At 38.3% G+C, this 19,182-nt stretch overlaps 1 protein-coding gene across 5 annotated transcripts in view; it reads left to right on the top strand.

The window, feature by feature from the left end:
• The window catches only part of PRMT9 (protein arginine methyltransferase 9), a 37,863-nt gene extending 32,135 nt beyond the window's left edge, over positions 1–5,728 (top strand). For all 5 annotated transcript variants that reach the window (XM_056802753.1, XM_001376653.4, XM_056802754.1 and 2 more), the window contains 3 exons: positions 3,699–3,852; positions 3,998–4,120; positions 5,365–5,728. In XM_056802753.1, the coding sequence (XP_056658731.1) occupies positions 3,699–3,852; positions 3,998–4,120; positions 5,365–5,580 (493 nt within the window). In that variant the 3' untranslated portion in view covers positions 5,581–5,728. The remainder of the gene's footprint in view (positions 1–3,698; positions 3,853–3,997; positions 4,121–5,364) is intronic.
• The last annotated feature ends 13,454 nt before the right edge of the window (positions 5,729–19,182 follow it).

The raw sequence follows: 19,182 nt of genomic DNA, 5'->3' as shown, positions 1-19,182 counted from the left end.
CCTGAGTGACCTGATCATTTGCTGGGCATTCCTTCCATGCTTCCTTATTTTCTCCTGGATTTTGTGCAGTGTTATAAAAGTTTTTCTCACTCAAGATTCTTTGTTGCTATGCTTAAGCCTTCTGGGAAAAAAAAAAAGGAAGAACAGCATATAGAGAGGAGATGGTATAAATCCACCCTCTCTCTAATCCCAAAAAAGAGTTTCTCCTTTTTAAAACTTTTGCCGTTTATGGCTAAACTTTGGAGTTAGAACATATTTTCACTACTTAAGGCCCAGATGGATGGCTCTGAGGCAAAATTGGTCTTGCAAAGGATTCCTTTGAGGAGTCTGGCAATAGCAGTGGTATGAACAGCAACAAAACACTCATAATGCCAGCAAAACTAAACAGACATTTTTTAATCATCCAAACATAGCTAAAGAGCATTATTTTCTTAATAGAATATTTAGGCCATGAATGGCTTCTGGTATATTTTACCTTGGAAATAACATGTAATACATGCTTTAAAGATTTTTTGTTTACTATCAGGATAGGATTGTGACTGGACATATTTGCCAGTTCTTCATCCATTTTTTTGTCTCAGTGCTTAAGTGTTTGTTTTTTTAATGAAGTTTCTTCTCAGTTCAGTTTTTGACAACTGATTCAGCCAAGTGTTTGTAGATTGGCTGATGTAGAATTCTCTTTCTTGTTAGAGCAGACTTAAGTGAATCATTCACATTTTTTTGCTTTCTTAATCTAGTGTATGATTTCCTTAAATTCATGGAATGGCACCCTCTTGTGGTAACCATTAACTCTCTTTGGATGTAGGTAAATAATGAGAAGTTTTGTATATAGTCTGCTTCAGTGTTGTATTTATTAAGAAAAATTAGATTGATTTTTTTCTCAGTAAAATGTATTGCCACATTTTAACAGTTCATTTTATTTGTTTTAATGGCACTTAGTGAAGTTTTAGCATATTGCATTATATTTGTCTATTTCAAGGAATCACTAGTTAGTTCTTCCAGTAAATTGGCCCTGCCTTGCCAGTGATTTATGATGACATTAAAATTTCATCTTGAGTGTTATCTACCTAATGCCAAACTTTTGTCAGCTCAGTTAAGAAAAATACTCAGATTTAAAAAAAAGAGAAAAGAATACTCTGAAGGGACCTTTTGTTTGTATTTATTTAATGGTTAAGATGGTGAGATTCTGTTTTCTAAGGAGTAAAGAGGATTAATCATTGAAAATTAACATTTATATTTGCATAAAATACTTAGGGAAATATAATATTTTGGTTTTATAAAATTCTTCTATTAACTGAAAATTAAAGTCTTTGTAGAGTAAAACCCCTCAAAGCAAATTTTTTGGCACTTGGCTCAGTTTTCTTAAGATATGTTTTGCTTGATATTCTAAATCTGCATTTTTAGAATCTGGGAATTTTATGGATTTTATGTTTTATCTTTAATCTAGCAGTGTCAACACATTTTGAAAGAGACCTCATGAAAATAAAAGGTTAATAAGGTGTTTGTGAGGACTTTTTCGATAATATCAGAAAGAGAGCTCCAGAGGCCCCAGAAATTATATGTTTAGATAAAAAAATGTGATCATTAGAAACATAAAATTCCTTAGTGGGTTGAAGTAACACCCCATGGACAGTAATTAACCCAGAGTTATTTCAAATTTACCTAAATATTTTCTTTTATTTGGCAATCTGGGTGACATGTTCTAGTCAGACTTTTCCTAGTCTAATTTTTTGAGGGGACTATTGCATTGATACATAAACCTTTATTAATTGAATTGTGACTTTTCCTTTGTAAATTTTGAGAATATTAATCAAAATGTAATTTATCCAACCCTTTACTGCTTATGTAAAAACTGAGGGGAGAGATATTTTTATTTAACTTTTTAATTCTTTTCTTTTGGAATTTGAAAAACTTTTTTTGACACCATCATTTTTCCTGGGTACTTTCTTACTCCATCATTTACCAAGAAGACATAAGAACCAAAATCTTCTTCTGTGACAAATAATCTTAGTCAAACAAAACAAATCTATAGTTGACCTTGTCCAGAAAATGGATATCTCATTCCATACCATTCACCTTTCACCTTTCACCTCTATGTCAGGAGTTGTGTAGCATGCTCCATATCAGCCATCTTATGTAATCATGGGTGGTTATCACATTGACTAGAGCTTTTTTTTCCCAAGTTAATTTTATTTGTTTTTTTACATTGAAGTTCACCAGTTTTAAGTCAACCAGTTGTTGTTTATAGTGTTGTAGGTAGTTCTCACTTTATAAATTATTCCCCTGACTTTACTCTCCATTAGTTCACATAAATCTTTTCATGTTTCTCTGAATCCATTACTCATCCTTTTAATTTATACTTTTATCAGGTTTCTGTTTTCTTGCTGAGGCTTCCTCAGTTTCATATTTTTGGTTTGTTTTTTTTTTTAATACTTACCTTCCGGCTTTGAATCAGTGGCAGAAGAGTGGTAAGGGTTAGGCAGTGGGGGTTAAGTGACTTGCCCAGGGTTATACAACTGGGAAATGTCTGAATCCAGATTTGAACCCAGGACCTCCTGTCTCTGGGCCTGGCTCTCAATCCACTGAGCCACCCAGCTGCCTCCCTTAGTTTAGCTTTTTAAAAAGTTGCTTTTTTTTTTTAAATTTCCATCTTCATTCTAAGCATCATTCATCAGTCTGGTTTTCTCTCACCAGTGACCTGTATGAGTTTTTATACCATAAATATGTCATTACCTGGTGGTTGAGATTCTTCTGGTGATGAGACTCACTGAACTCCACTAAACTTTTCTGTAGTTGACAGAAACAGATAGGTTTTGGGTGAGCCCTTGCTTAAAGGCTCCTTACTTGGTGAAGGATCTGCTAGCTAACATAATTATAGGGAATCCAGAATCACATTCATACTATTCATATTTTACAAATAGTGAAATTAATATTTCAGGATAGACTACTAGCCAATAGCAGTGAAGTAATAGTTGTTAGGCTCTTTCTAAATATTCTTTAAAGGTATTTTTTTTGCTTGTAAATGTAAATGTTTCTAGCTCATTAATTATAGATTTTGGTTATTGTAGTTTTTTTCTTACAGAAGAAAATTAGCATGTAAGAGACTAGAATAATATTAATTTCTAAATAGAGTAAAACCCTAATTTGGAGAGATTGAAGGAAATGTACATCTAAATTGGGTAATTCTGAATTAGATGAATATATATTAATCTTATTATTTCTTCTAGTATTTCTTAACTTTACATTTTCTGTTCACATTCTCAAATTTTTTCACCTGTTCCAATCACATAATCATCTTTCATCCTTGTGGATGGGCTCTAGGAAATTTGGGCAGGCTCCTACATGCAGATTCATTATCCACACAATTTGGGGCACATCTTCTCTACAGTTGGTTGGAGTATCCTGCTCATTTGCCCAGAATTTATTGAGCAAGATCTCCACGCTTTTCTTACTAAGAGCTAAGTTTAGTTCCCTGGCCTTGCAGGGATGGTTCTGTAGAATGCAGATTGGCTACAATTATCTGGTGAGTTTTTTTTTTTATATCTGTTTTTAGATACAGATAGTTTTGACTTGTAGAAATGTACTATTTTTTTCACCTTTGAAGAGCAAACAGTTCTTGTTCATGTGTTTATGCAGCTTTTTGGTATTTAGAAATATATATTGATCAATTTTTCTTTTAAAATTCCTCTCTTTTATAGATGTTTATTACAGTCTGGAGGTAAGATCTTTCCTCAGTATGTACTAATGTTGGGGATGCTTGTGGAGTCAAAGACGCTGATTGAAGAGAATGCTGTTCAAGGGACTGAGCCAACTCTTGGATTGAATATAGCACCTTTCATTAACCAGTTCCAGGTAGATTTCTTGTGTTTTTTTGTTTTTGTTTTTGTTTTTTAAGACCTTTTAACCAAGTGTTTAAGTTTCTTTAAGGTGATAGTGAATTTTCCTTACGTTGAAAGTTACTGTGTTCACTTTTGGAATTTCAATGTTCGTTTTATAGGTTCCTGTACGGGCTTTTTTGGACCTTTCTACTTTGCCCTGTATTCCTTTAAGCAAACCAACTGAACTGCTAAGATTAGATTTGATGAGTCCATATTTGAACGATTCTAACAGAGAAGTGAAGGTAAGGACAAAATACTATGAAGGCACTGCTTATTTTGTTCAGAACCTTGAGGTCATTTTCCAGCTTTAGTTGCTTTCTAGAGTAATCTTGAAAAACATCTCATCAGATAGCATTGTTTTTTGGGGGGGAGGGGGAGAAAATACACCTTGCACTGAGTATGGTTGCACATATCTCTAATCCCTGCTGCAAGAGTAGGCTGAGGCTGGTCGATCACTTGAGCTCAGGAGTTCTTGAGCTGGAGTAGGCCTAAAGTCAATTGGATATCCTTGCTAAGTCAACTGATCCTCCAGGGATAGAAGGCCACCAACCTGTCTAAGGTGGGGACAGACCTATGCAGGTCAGAAAAATGAAGCAAATTGAACAAAACTTCCTTAACTTTGGGAATGGGCCTGTGAAAAGCTGCCACATTTCTGGCCAGGTGAGATAGAGAAACTCAGTACCCCTTATCCTCTTGCCCTCTTGGCTTCCTGCTTCCTCCCCCCAAAAAGGAAATAATATAAATTTTATATATTTTACAGGTGGTATTATTTTTCTGTTAAAAGCCTAATATAAAATAAAATTAAGAACATAGCAGTTTACACTGATGTTAATCTTAATGATCTAGTATATATTTTTCCATTCCACTTCAGCTGATTTTAAAAGTGGGGTTTTGGTGTGTTTATTATTCATTTATCCACTAGAGGTTTTAAACTTTCACTGTGACTCATGAGAATCACTCAGAATAAATTCCACATTAAAAATGTGTATTAGGGGGCAGTTGGGAGACTCAGTGGATTGAGAGCCAGACCTTGAGACAGGAGATCCTGAGTTCAGATGTGGCCTTAGACACTTCTCTCACTTTGTGACCATGGGCAAGTCACTTTACATCCCATTGCCTAGCCCTTACTGCTCATCTGCCTTAGAACCAGTGTACAGTATTGATTCTAAGACAGGAAGCAAGAGTTAAAAAAATAAAATAAAAACTTTCCCCTTATCGCAGACATTCTGCATCCCTCTAGCCAGCTGCCCATTGTACCTGATCATAGCCTTAGCTTAGTTCATTTATCATTCTTGTAATGAATAAAGAAAATAAGAACTTCAGAGAATTTCTTATAAATTTTATATCTTGAGGTTGATAATTCAGAGAAAAAAATGAGAGTATACCAATTCAAAATGATTTTTAACATTTTGAGGATTACAATTTAGAACTTTTCATTTCTTAAACTATCCATCTCTTAAAATTTTAAAAACTTTAATTTTCCTAGGTGCAGATTTGTAAATCTGGACAAGTGACTGCCATTCCATTCTGGTATCATGTATATCTTGATGAAGAGATTAGCCTGGATACATCAAGTGAGACTTCACATTGGAAACAGGCTGCAGTGGTGATGGATAATCCCATCTCAGTTGAAATGGGACAAGAGCTTGTACTCATTGTTCAGCACCACAAGAGCAATATTAGCATCACAGTTAAACAGTGAAGGGCCTGCAGTCAGGCAATTAGATTTTTATGGCATTCATCAGTAATGGGATTGTATTTCATAAAAGTGAATAAGAAAAACACATTTATTGTAATGGTATCTCTAACATGTTTTTAGAAAAAAAAATAAAATTTTTATTTAAAAGCTCTTGGATTGTTATAAGATGACATTATTATAAGGTATTGCGGATTGGGTCATATTGTGATCTTGCCTAATTAGTAAACCTTGTTAAGATCAAAGGAGATTGGAGATTAATTTATGTGAACCATAATCGATATTTTCCTCCTATAATTCCTATGATTGATTTTTTCTAAAACCTATAAACATGTGAGACCCATATAAAGCATCATTTATCTGTATATACTTAAGTACAAAAAAGAAAACCTTTTAGCATTTTAGAGCATCTTTAATCCTTTATGATTTTTAAATCTTTTAAACATCAAAGAAAATTAGGTTGTCATTTATCTTAATTTTTTTTTAATTTAAATTATTTATTTTTGATGTTTTTGCATCCCCTGCCCCTAGGAGCAGCCAATGAGTCATTCCAGGTGCTGGCGCCACTGTGCCCACTTCCTAAAATTCACCAACTGGCTGGGACTCGCCCCTGTCCATGCCACCAACTGTGTGCTGCCTTGGATGATGCACTGTCCTCAGAAGCCCTGGGAAGCCCTGACTCACCAAGTGCCAGGACACTCTGCCACCCTGCTGCCCAAGTTTGGGAAAGTTGGGCTGTGGGGCACTGACGGGTGCTCGGGGTTGTAAAGATTAAAAATTAGGGGAGACTGAGGCAGGTAGGAATTAGTTTCTCTCTGCAAGGATTATATATTTTTTAGAGGTTTATTGAAGATTAAGGATTAAAGAAAAGACAGGATAAGAAACACGTGCCTAGGCCAGAGTGGCCTAGACAAGATAATCTCACATCATGGAAGAGACGCCTCTGCTCCAAAACGGAAGTCCAAAAAGAGAGAGAGCCCAAGAGACTTTGCAATCAGGTTAAATCCCTTCTCCATCTCGGCCCAGGTGAGATTACAAGGCATTCTGGGGAAGTGGAGCAAAGGCTTGTGGGGGTTGAAGTCCTGGATTCCAATCCATTTTTACAGGGTGAAGCCATTGGAGAACATTTACCTTTTTTAATACAAATTTGTCCTAAAGAAAAGTAAAGTGATAGAGCTAAGATCAGGAGCCATCTTCTCTTTTAAACCATGGTAGTCTGTAACTACCTCTCAGAATCTCATCTCTTGCTCAGTTTACACTGACATTGTTTATAGACTTCTTTTTTAAAACCCTTATCTTCCATCTTGGGAACCAATAATGATTGGTTCTGAGGTAGAAAAGCTGTAAGAGCTAGGCAGTGGGGATTAAGAGATTTGCCCAGGGTTACCTAGCTAGGAAGTCTGAGGCCACATTTGAATCCAGAACCTTTCATCTCTAGGCCTGGCTCTCCATCCACTCAGCCACCCAGCTGCCCCCAAAGAATGGAGACTTCTTGAAGTAGAGAGGATCATTTTTGTCCTTGCATATTCAGCATAGTGCCTGGCACTCCGGCCCTTAATAAATACTTGATGATTGAAAGGCAGAATCAAATATGGTTTATATTGATTGAATCCTAAGTGATAAAAATAGCTAGTGAAAGAACACTTTGGTATTCTAAATGAATTCAAATCTGGCCAAGACCAACAGCATCCTATGCTATTCAAGGAGATTTCAGATTCAGTGGTTTGATTACCATCCATAACTTTCCTTTAGAAATTGTAGCAAATCATGTCCACTGGGAAAATGAATCATGTAAACATGGAAACAATATTTTAAAATAAATAAATAAAAACTTTAAAAAATTGTAGCCAATCAGAGAAGTGCCAGAGATGAAAGCCTGGCCAATGACCTGCTTTTCAAAAGGATGGATTCTGTGTACTGTTGGCTGCCGGACCTGACCGATTCCCAGCAAAATTCCTGACTATGATTAAACCAGTCATTGGCTTGTCAGCTCTGTGGTCAGTTCATGAACCCATTTATGGAAGGCTCACCTTATCTTTCTTTCTTTTTGAAATAGCATTGTGCAATGTAGAGAGTGCTAGAAGTGGAGTCAGGAGAAACTTGGATTCAAATCCTGCCCCTGATATATACTAACTAGGCCTTCAAACAAGTCCCTTAATCCCTGAGCCCCAGTTACTATCTTTTTGTAAAATGGGAGTAATCCCTGCCTTTTTTGCTTCAGGAATTGCTGGGAGGCTCCAATGAGATGATGTGTATTGCTCTGCCACCTGTAAAGCACCATAGAAACATCCGTTTCATCCTGTAACATTGTAAACCTCAAAATTTCTCAGACTTATGAATGTTAGGGGTTTCCCCCATTGGGGAATCTTCTACTTAAAAAAATTCCCTAGCAGATGGTGAGAACTCTACTTGAGTGTGGGGGCTCCTAGCTATGGGAGTGTCCCTGCTCCACCCTACTTAAGACTGCTTTAGGACAGAAAACTGCTTGCTAAACAATGAAAGTACTTTGATCCATGCTTATGGAAGGGACAGGAAGTTCTTTGAGTCATGACTGTTTTAGAATTGATACAATGGGATACTAAGTACCTATAAAGGTGGGGAAACTTGTAAACTACTTAAACCTAAAAGGGTGATAACTTACTCAGAGGTTTTTTCTTAATGAATTTTGTCAACACAGCAGCATTTTTTTCTGACTTACTAAAGAGATTAAAACTACTCAGCTGTGAATTCAAAATGGGTGGTCCTTTAGAAACATCTACAGTGATTGGTAGATGTAAGGACTTAGGGGAGGTGACAGAGGAGATTTTGTCCTTAAAAATAAGAGCTCAGCTCTTACATGTGGTGGGCAGGTGTCTCCCTCGCTTTGCAGTGGAGCTCTGCCTCAGAGCACACTGCCATGACTGCTGGTGCTGGTGCTGGTGCTGGTGCTGGTGCTGGTGCTGGTGCTGGTGCTGGTGCTGGTGCTGCCGCAGCAGCCTGCGTCTCCTCTCCCACATAGAGCTAGCATCTGAACCTCCTCACCACTTGATGCCCGAGAGCAAATCTCTGCTGGATTTCTCCAGCATTCCACTCAAGTTGTTTCTGTATCAAACAAGAAATAATCCCTGTAAATTCTGTGGGCCAAAGGCTTCTCCCATTAAACCTGGAAGGAAGGCCAAGGGAAGGAGACAGGAACAGAATGTGCCAAACACTGCCATGTCTTTTCAAATCTCTCATTTGATCCTCGCAACAACCACAGGAGATAGGGCCTATGATGATTCTCCTTTTATAATGGAGGCAACCAAGGCAGACAGGGTAAGTGACTTGTTCAGGATCATCTAGTAAGTGTCTGGGGCTAGATTTGAACTTCTGCTCTAGTCACTGCACTGCCTCGCTGCTCAATGATCATTTAGTCCAAACCTCTTATTTTATTCATGGGAAATCTAAAGTTCAGCTCCGTACACCCATGACATGATGACAAAGCTAGGATTTGAACTTCAGCTTCCCATCTGGAATCGTGTGCCCTTTCTGCTGACAGTTTCCTCCCGGCCCTCTTTTGCCTCGGTGGTGCTGTTCCTGAATTACTGTTTAAGAAAGAGCAAGGCAAGTATGACTATTTCCTGTGTCCTTCAGAATGCTGGTTCCTACATGGAGCCACCACTTGATTCTCCATGCTTTCATCCAATGATCCAATGAGCAGCTAGGTGGTAGAGCAGATAAGAGCTACACACCCAGAGTCAGGAAGACCAGAATTCACACCAGGCCTCATAAACGAGCTCTGTGACTCTGGACAAGTCACTTAATTCTGCCTCAGTTTCTTCATCAGTAGAATGAGAAAGAATTGGCAAACCATTCTAGGGTCTTTGCCAAATTAAACAAACAAAAATAAAAAACCCAAAGGGGCACAGAATCGGACGCAATTGAAAATGGCTGAACAACAACCAAGTCATTTACCATATACGGTTAAAAACATCAAAATTGGGTGTAGTGTGCTACATTATTTATATGTGTTAATTGATTTTAAAACCATGCCTTGGGAAACTCCGATTGTAGAAGTCAGTCCCGGCAATATCCCATGAGTCCACAAGATGGCGATATTTCACCAGAAAAGCCACATTCCAGAGCTTCCGGACCAGATGCTGCTATATTTCTTTCCTTATCAGGAAATCTGGTTCCACCTTTTATGTCCCAGAATATTCTGACCCCTTCATTTTCCAGGCGAGGAAACGGAGGCCCAGAGCTCTACAGATAAGTCTCTGATAGCTCTTTCATAGGCATAATCACCCCTCATCTGCCAAGCCCCCTCCACTCTGGAGAGGGGCTCTGGAGCGGATCTGGAGGCTTTCACACCTCCCGGCCCAGACTTGAGGGTCTTGCCGAACAAAGGATGCTGTAGATCCACTTTCCTGCCTCTCCCTTGCTTCTTAACCCCCAGCCATCTGGCTTCCAGCCTCAATCATTGCACTGAATTCCTCTCCCCAAAGTGGTCAGCGATGGCTTATTTGCCCCATCTGTGGCTTTCTGTCATCTCCTTGAATCACTCTCTCCTCCTCCATACTCTCTGCTCTCTGGGTTTTCTGCACACCACTTTCTCCTGATTTCCTCCTTCTGATCTGAGCCTTCCTACTGCCTCCTTGGCTGGCTCTTCTTTCCCATCTCACCCTCCAGGACACTCAATATCCTCATCTCCTAAGGATTTAATGACCACCTCTAGGGTGATGATTCTAAAATACACCTTTCCTACCCCAATCTATCTTCTGATTTCCAATCTCGGGCCCCCAACTGCCTTTCAGACATCTTGAATTGGGCATCCTGTAGATGCCTTAAACTCAGGATGGCCAAAGTGGAACTCAATTTCTTCCCCTCTAAACTGCACCCTGCCCAGTCCTTCCATTATTATAGAGGACAGCATCATCCCCCCCTCCCCCCCATCCCTCAGGAATCCTTCCTAGGAATCAACCTGATTTCCCCATTCTCCCCCCTCTCTCTGCCCCAGTGGCCAATGTCTTACCATTGCATCGTCTCTCCTGTATACCCCCTTCTCTCCTCTGACACTGCCACCCCACCAAGGTAGGTTCTCATCACTTGAACAGGTTGTCCTGCCTCAAGTCTCTCCTCACCCTAGTCCAGCATCTCTTTAGCTGCTAAATTGCTTTTCCCCAATGGAAGGTCCATCCATATTACTCAATAAACTCCAGCGGCTTCCTATTGTCTCCAGGAACAAATAGAAAATTCTTTGGCACTCAAAGTTCCTTATAACCCAGCCCCCTCCTACATTTCCAGGGTTCTTCTACCTTACCCCTGCCATTGCCATACTCTTGGATCCAGTAACACTGGCCTCCGGCTATTTAAAAAATGATACACTCCAGCTCTTGGCTCTGGCATTTTCTTTGTCTGTCCTGCTGTGTTTGGAACGTTCTACCTGCTCTGTTGCAACTACTGGCCTTCTCGGCTTCCTTTAAGTCCTGACTAGAATTCTGTCTTTTATAGTAAGCTTTTTCCGATGCCTTCTAATCCTAGTGCCTTCCCCACTGCGAATTATTTCCTATTTCTCCTGCAGAGAGCATGCTTTGTACAGATTTACTTGCATGTTGCCTTCCCTCATTAGCTTGTGAGCTCTGTAGGGGCTGGGATGTTTTTTTGCTTCTTTTTGTATTCCTAGTACTTAGCGCAGTGCCTGGCACATAATAAATTGTTTAATCTTTAACAAATGAGGCAAGTAGGTGGTTCAGGGGAATGAGTGCCAGGTCTGCAGTCAGAGCTAATATCTTGCCTTGGACACTTAGTATGTGATCCTGGGCAAGCCATATCACCTCATTCGCCTCAGTTTCCTCATCTGCCAAATGAGTTGGAGGAGGAAATGGCAAACCACTTTAGTATTGTTACCAAGAAAACTCCAAACAAGGTCCAGAAGAATTGGATATGACTGAAAATGGCTGAACAACAATACATGTTTATTGATTGATTGATTGCTTCAGCCATACTCCTCTGCAGTAAGCTGATCTTCTCTGGCATACTTCTTCCTCTTTTCTTTGAAACCTTGTGTAGAGTTGGAAATTCTTGAACCCCTAAAACTACATTACCCAGAATTCCTTTCTGCATTACCCAGAATGCTTTTAATCTCTCCACCACAGTGGTGTGGTCATATTTGTATAAATTCTGAGGCTCCCTCCCTCTCTCCCTCTCTCTCTCTCCCTCCCTCTCTCTCTCTCTCTCTCTCCCTCTCTCTCTCCCTCTCCTTCTCCCTCTCCCTCTCTCTCTCCCTTCAGCAAGCCAGCTGGGTTAGCACCCTTTTTAGCTAGTTCTTTTAAACTTTTGTTATTATTTATAATAAATCTTATAAATATAATACTTGAGTTACGGTATATTAATTTAAAAACCCACACTTGGAAGCCAGTATCCTTTGGCAGTAGCACTAGGCTCCAAGTTGGAGGTCTCTCAAATTTCACACTGTAAAAATGGAGACTTGAACCCAGGACTCCAAACACCAGAAGTCCTTGCTCTGGCTCCCAGAATGCTTTGTAACCTCACTGAATTCTCACCTGGACTGAGAGCAAATTATTATTTAAAGAGTCTCCGCCTATGGCTGGGGTCTTTCCTGTTTCTGCTTGCAAGCAGAGGGCTCTTTCATGATGTAGGTGAGGTTAAAATGGGCCTCTCGGACCATCTAGCATGTGCTTCTCTTACTTGAATATTCTCAAATTCTCAACCTTTAATAAAACTATAAAAATATAATACTCCTTGCAGAGAGAAACTAATTTTTACCTGTCTCAGTTTCCCCTAAATTTTAATCATAACAGTCAAATTTTAATTATTACAACACTATTGCTAACTTGTTGCATAATCTGGGGCAGTTTTTACACTTCTGGAGATTTCCCTTTACTTATCTGACAAATGGGGCGAAATATCTCTCCAACTCCTTTCTCACCACTCAAGACCATTCTTAGCCTTCAATGGGATAATTAGGTAACTTTTCCCTGAAAGATGGAACCCTGAAGAGCTCCTCAGGCTCCTTGAGTCACTAGACCCCTTCTGGTGGGTCAGCAGCCCAGATGGGGGCCCCCTAGCCATTTGCTACTTGCTAATCTTCCAAGAAAAACACATATGCATTCAAAATAATTCTTACCAGGGTTAAAAGGGAAGATGGGCTGCCTCTGGGAACACATCCAAGGAGTAAGCCCTGGTTTTTAAGAAGTATTATGGGTAAATTCTTCATTCACATCAGCAATAAAAGTCCAGACCTTGTCCTGCTGTTAATTCTACCAGAGATCAGCTCATAGCTAACTACAGGAACTTGGCAAACCACAGCAACACACCCCGGACCACCCAATGAGAACCTTTGCTCTTGTCTGAGGAGGGAGCACAGACAACTTCTGCTGTGACCTGCCATCACCTCGGCCATCTGGATTTTTCCACGTCGGACTACTTTGGCCCACAGACCCCTTAAAGCTCTTTATTTTCCTCTTCCTGCTAATCAAAATGTAGTATTTCCTTGCAGTTATTTAAAATATTGTGCTGAGAAAAGATCCCTAGACTTCACCAGATTGTGCCATGTGTCCAGGACACAAGAGGTTAACAACTCATCTAGTCCCGCTCTATCATTTTATAGATGGGCTAACAGAGGCTCAGTAATGAGTGGCTGTCCATGGCTATGTGGCCAAAAATATCAGAGCTGGCACATAAACCCACATGCTTGTGATTTCAAATTTAGGCTCTCCCAACCATACCATCCTACCCCCAAACCTCAATGCCATTTATTCCTCAGCTTCTGACATTCCACACCTCTTTTTGTTTGTTTGTTTTTAAAAGCAACAGCAGAAAATCCAATCTATCAAATGTGAACAAGGGATCTTGGGGATTTCTCCAGCTGCAGAAAAATTGGGATATTTCCTCATTTTTGTGACTCAGGTTCATCCATAGTCTTCCCCAGGTTTGCCCTAGTGTCAACTGTACTTTGAACCCTTAGCCATGAGTTGGAAGGGACCTTGGTGATCCTGGAGACCCGCTTCCTCATTTTATTTATTTATTAAAAAAAAAAAAGATTTTATCTTGCCAATTACATGTAATGATGATTTTATATATGAGTTTTCGGAAGTTCTAAGATCTAAATTGTCTCCCTCCCCCTTCCTGGAGATGGTAAGCAATCTGATCTGGGTTATAAATGTATTCTCATGCAAAACCAATCACCATATTTTTCACTGTACTCATATAAAACCAAAACCATTACATAAAAACCCAGATAAACTCATGTGAAAAATAGCAGCTTTGATCTGCATTCTGACTCCAACAGGGCTTTCTCTGGAACTGCCTCCCCATTTTAGAGGGGAAATTCAGAGGTGGAAAGCAACTTGCCTAGAATCATACTGTGATTTGGAACAGAATTAGGGTTTAGAATCCCGATTTCCTGACTCAGGCTGGTACTCTACCCATTATTCCCAAAAGATACAACTTACCATAAACAAAAAAACACTATTCCAAGTATCACTGAGGGGTGGGATTGGGTTGGATGGGTAGGGGGTAAGTTAAGAAAGATTAAGGAGTGTTAAGGCAGGTGGAGGAAGATAAGATAGAGGTTGTACAGATTCCCTGTTGTGTAATTGGAAATCTTGTGCTGTTGAGTATTATTCATTTTTTTAAGTAAAGAACCAACCGCCCCCCGCCCCCAACATGCCCAAATAAACAAATCATATGTTTTCATCTGCGTTTCTACTCCCATAGTTCTTTCTCTGCATGTGGATAGTATTCTTTCTCATAAATCCCTCAGAATTGTCCTGGATCATTGCATTGCTGCTAGTAGAGAAGTTTATCACATTTGATCATTACACAATATTGCCTTTACAGGGTATAATGTTCTCCCAATTCTGATTACTTCATTCTGCATCGGTTCACAGATCTTTGCAGCTCTTTCTGAAATCATCCTGTTCAATCATTCCTTTTAGCACAATAGCCACAATTTGTTCAGGCATTCCCCAATTGATGGGCATCCCTTTAATTTCCAATTTTTTTGCCACCACAAAAAGAGCAACTATAAATATTTTTGCACAAACAAATCCTTTCCCATTAAAAAAAAAAATCTCTTTGGGTTACAGACCTATCCTTTCCCATTAAAAAAAAATCTCTTTGGGTTACAGACCTAGTAGTGGTATTCACTGTTTTATAGCACTTTGGGCATAATTCCAGTTTTCCTTTCAGAATGGTTGGATCAACTCACAATTCCACTAGCAATGTATTAACATCCCAATGTTACCACATTCCCATCAACATTTATCATTTTCCTTTACTGTCAATATTGGTGCTACTAGGTATAAGGTGGTACCTCAGAGTTGTTTTAATTTGCATTTTCTCTAATCAAGAGGGATTTAGAACATGTTTTTCATATGATTATTTATAGTTTGATTTCTTCCTCTGAAAACTGCTTATTCATATCCTTTGACCATTTATCATTTGGGGAATGACTTGGATTCTTATAAATTTGACTTAGTTCTTTATGTAGTTGAGAAATGAGACCTTTATCAGAGAAATCTGTTATAACCTCCCCCCCGCCCAATTTGTTGTTTCCCTCCTATAATCTTGGTTACATTGGTTTAGATTAGATAAACACTTTTAAATTTAATATAATAAAAACTATTCATTTTTTATCTTGTAATGTTCTCTATCTCATTTGGTCAAAAATTCTTCAAGGGCTGTCTTTTGCCATTATTTTCATATTCCTAGCACCTAGCACACAGTAGATACTTAATAGATGTTTATTGACACATACATGTCCCTTCAGTTTTGTTCCCACTGCTACTACTTTATTAGGGGTCATTGTCTATTCCTGGGTCTTCCTGCCTTCATTCCCACCATCCCCCAATCGATCTTGCACACAATGGCTGGAATCAGTTCTTAGGCACCAATTTTATCATCTGCTCAAAAAACTTAAGTGACTCCCTCCTATCTATCGAGTCTGAATTCCTCTGCCCAGCATTCAAAGCCTTCCAAAATCTTTTCCCTTTGCAGCTTCAGCTCACAACTTCCATCTGTCAACTCGTCTCCAGTCAAACTGGACTGCAAATACACACAGATGCTTTTTCACTTCTTACTCCTCCCACCCCACATGATCCAAGCAAACAGAATTTTCTTCCCCCTTTGGCCTGGCTGATGACAGAATTATAAGAATTATGGGATTGGACGAGGTTTAATGGCCACTTAACTCACTCACACTGTATCTGAACAGGAATCCCAAGGGTTTACAGATTTCCACTAAGGGGGAACTCACTACCTCTCAAGAGAGAACATTCCACTTTTGGACAGCTCAAATTGTTAGTTTTAAATAACACAGGCCTTTTCAAGCCTACCTTGACCTCCTTGTAACTTCTATTTTTCTTAGTTTTGTCTTCTGGGGTCAAGCAGAAGAAATTTATCTTATGTCCACAGGACGGCATTTTGAATGGATTCTCTTCCTACACTTGTCTTCTCTTCTCCAGGCTAATAATTATCCAGTCATTTTAACCAGTCTTCACTCAGCATGAGCTTGTGGGTAACCACCATTTTGGTCATCCTTCTCCAGATGATTTCCAGTGTATCTATGTCCTTCCTATAATTCAAAAACCTTAAAAGTATTATTCCAAAATGTAAAGTTTAAATTCTTTTGAGAGTAATTTTAGGTTAAGAAACATGATACCTCTCTGAATCCAGAAAGTGAACTGTTTGGAGAAGGCACCAAGAAGATGCCTTTGCAGACCACACACTGTACCAGAAGATCCAGAGTGAACTTTGGGATATGGTGATTTGAACTGTGTGGGGTTGAATGCATTTGTTTTTGTATGTATACTTTTATGCCAAATGGGACTGCCCCCTAACTGGTGTTTTGTCAATGCACCTAGAAATTGTGATTTTGCTCTTTTCCCTTTTATCCCCAGATTACTGTAATTTAAAGTTGATTATGTTAAGTGATCAAATTGGGGAGACTAGCCCCCCAAATTAATCATCAGGGGGAAATATATAATTGGAAATTTGTTACCCTAAAAAAGAACTACATTTCCCAGGAGTCCACTGACTTCCTGTCGTTATGTACTTCCTGTAGACAGAAGATATTAGGCAAGGACAGGGAGGGTCCTGTCTCTCTCTTTGGCATGATGCAGCAAGCATTGTGGTAAACTAAATGCGAGATTTTAAATGGGCTAATCAGTTATGGGCACGTGGTTTTTATTTTGTATCCTCTTTATTCCTTGATTTCTACTGATCATTTAATAAACCTCCTAAAATATATTTTAATTATTAGAGATGTAATTTTAAATTTTACATACACAAATGCTAGAGATCTGCAGGGTTGTTTCCTAATCTACAGGAAAGGGAAAGAGAAGGGAATATGCATTTATATAGCACCTATTAAATGCCGGCGTAAAGAGCTCTGGAGTAGCCTTCAAATCTTACCTCTGTCACTCACTACTGGTGTGACTTTGGGCAAATTAATAGCTTTTCTGAGAAATGAGGGAGTGGAACTAAGTGGCCTCATTCCTTTTTTTTTTTTAAATATAAGTATAAACCTACATTTCCCTGTCAGGGAAATCCCATAAGAAACGGAGTCACATAGCACTTTACCATACATTATCTCTTTTGATCAGTGTCCCATACCATTCCCTCATACCTGAGTTCAAATCCAGCCTCAGACACTTGTAAGATTAAAATTAATGTGCAATACTTTGAGCATTATTTTTTAATACCTAAAAATATCTAAAAATTATTTTCTAGATATATGACAAAGCCAAAGTAAAAATAAATCTAGTTAAAAGAGATAGAGAAGGTAATTACATCCTGATAAAAGGCAGTATAGACAATGAGGAAACATCAGTACTCAACATGTATGCACCAAATGACATAGCATCCAAATTTCTAAAGGAGAAACTAGTGGAGCTCAAGGATGAAATAGATAGAAAAACTATACTAGTGGGAGACCTGAACCTTCCTCTATCTGAACTAGATAAATCAAACCAAAAAATAAATAAGAAAGAGGTAAGAGAAGTAAATGAAATCTTAGAAAAATTAAGAGTTAGCAGATATGTGGAGAAAAATAAATAGGGACAAAAAGGAATACACCTTCTTTCCAGCAGCACATGGTACATTCACAAAAATTGACCACGTATTAGGGCATAAAAACATTGCAAACAAGTGCAAAAGAGCAGAAATAATAAATGCAACCTTCTCAGATCACAATGCAATGAAAATAATAATTAGTAAGAGTACATGGAGAGGTAAATCAAAAATTAATTGGAAATTAAACAATATGATTCTCCAAAACCAGTTAAAGAACAAATCATAGAAACAATAATTTCATTGACAAAAATGACAATGATGAGACATCCTTTCAAAACCTATGGGATGCAGCCAAAGTAGTACTCGGGGAAATTTATATCCTTGAGTTTATATATCAACAAATTAGGGAGGGCAGAGGTCAATAAATTGGGCATGCAAATTAAAAAACTAGAAAGTAAACAAATTAAAAATCCTTAGATGAAGACTTAGAGATCCTAAAAATCAAAGGAGAAATTAATAAACTTGAAAGTCAAAGAACTATTGATTTAATAAATAAGACTAGAAGCTGGTACTTTGAAAAAACAAATAAAATAGACAAAGTACTAGTCACTCTAATTAAAAAAAGGAAAGGAGAAAAGCAAATTGACAGTAAAGATGAAAAGGGAGACCTCACCTCTAATGAAGAGGAAACTTAGGCAACCTTTAAAAATATTATGCTCAATTATATGGCAACAAATATGACAATCTAGGTGATATGGATGAATACTTACAAAATATAAATTGCCTAGATTAACAGAGGAAGAAATAAATTACCTAAACAATGCCATATCAGCAAAAGAAATTGAACAAGCCATCAAAGAACTCTTTAAGAAAAAATACCCTGGTCCTGATGGATTCACAAATGAATTCTATCAAACATTCAAAGAACAACTAATCCCAATGTTATACAAACTATTTGACAGAATAAGTCAAGAAGGAGTTCTACCAAATTCATTTTACAACACAAATATGGTACTGATCCCAAAGCCAGGCAGGTCAAAAACAGAGAAAGAAAACTATAGACCAATCTCCCTAATGAATATAGATACAAAAATCTTAAATAGGATACTAGCAAAAAGACTCCAGCAAGTCATCACAAGGGTTATTCACTATGACCATGTAGGAGTCATACCAGGAATGCAAGGATGGTTCAATATTAGGAAAACTATCCACATAATTGACCATATTTACAAGCAAACTGACAAAAATCACATGATTATCTTAATAGATACATAAAAAGCCTTTGATAAAATACAACATCCATTCCTACCGAAAACACTAGAAAGTATAGGAATAAAAGGGTCTTTCCTAAAAAATAATAAACAGTATCTATCTAAAACCATCAGTTAATATCATCTGCAATGGGGATAAACTAGAAGCCTTCCCAATAAGATCAGGAGTTAAACAAGGATGCCCATTATCACCTCTATTATCTAACATTGTACTAGAAACACTAGCAGTAGCAATTAGAGAAGAAAAAGAAATTGAAGGTATTAAAATAGGCAAGGAGGAGAGCAAGCTATCACTCTTTGTGGATGATATGATGGTATACTTAAAGAATCCTAGAGAATGAAC

Source organism: Monodelphis domestica, chromosome 6 (genome assembly GCF_027887165.1).
Source record: "Monodelphis domestica isolate mMonDom1 chromosome 6, mMonDom1.pri, whole genome shotgun sequence".
Lineage (NCBI taxonomy): Eukaryota > Metazoa > Chordata > Mammalia > Didelphimorphia > Didelphidae > Monodelphis > Monodelphis domestica.
The sequence above is the reverse complement of the archived record's forward strand: the minus strand, read 5'-3'. Positions and strand labels throughout refer to the sequence as shown.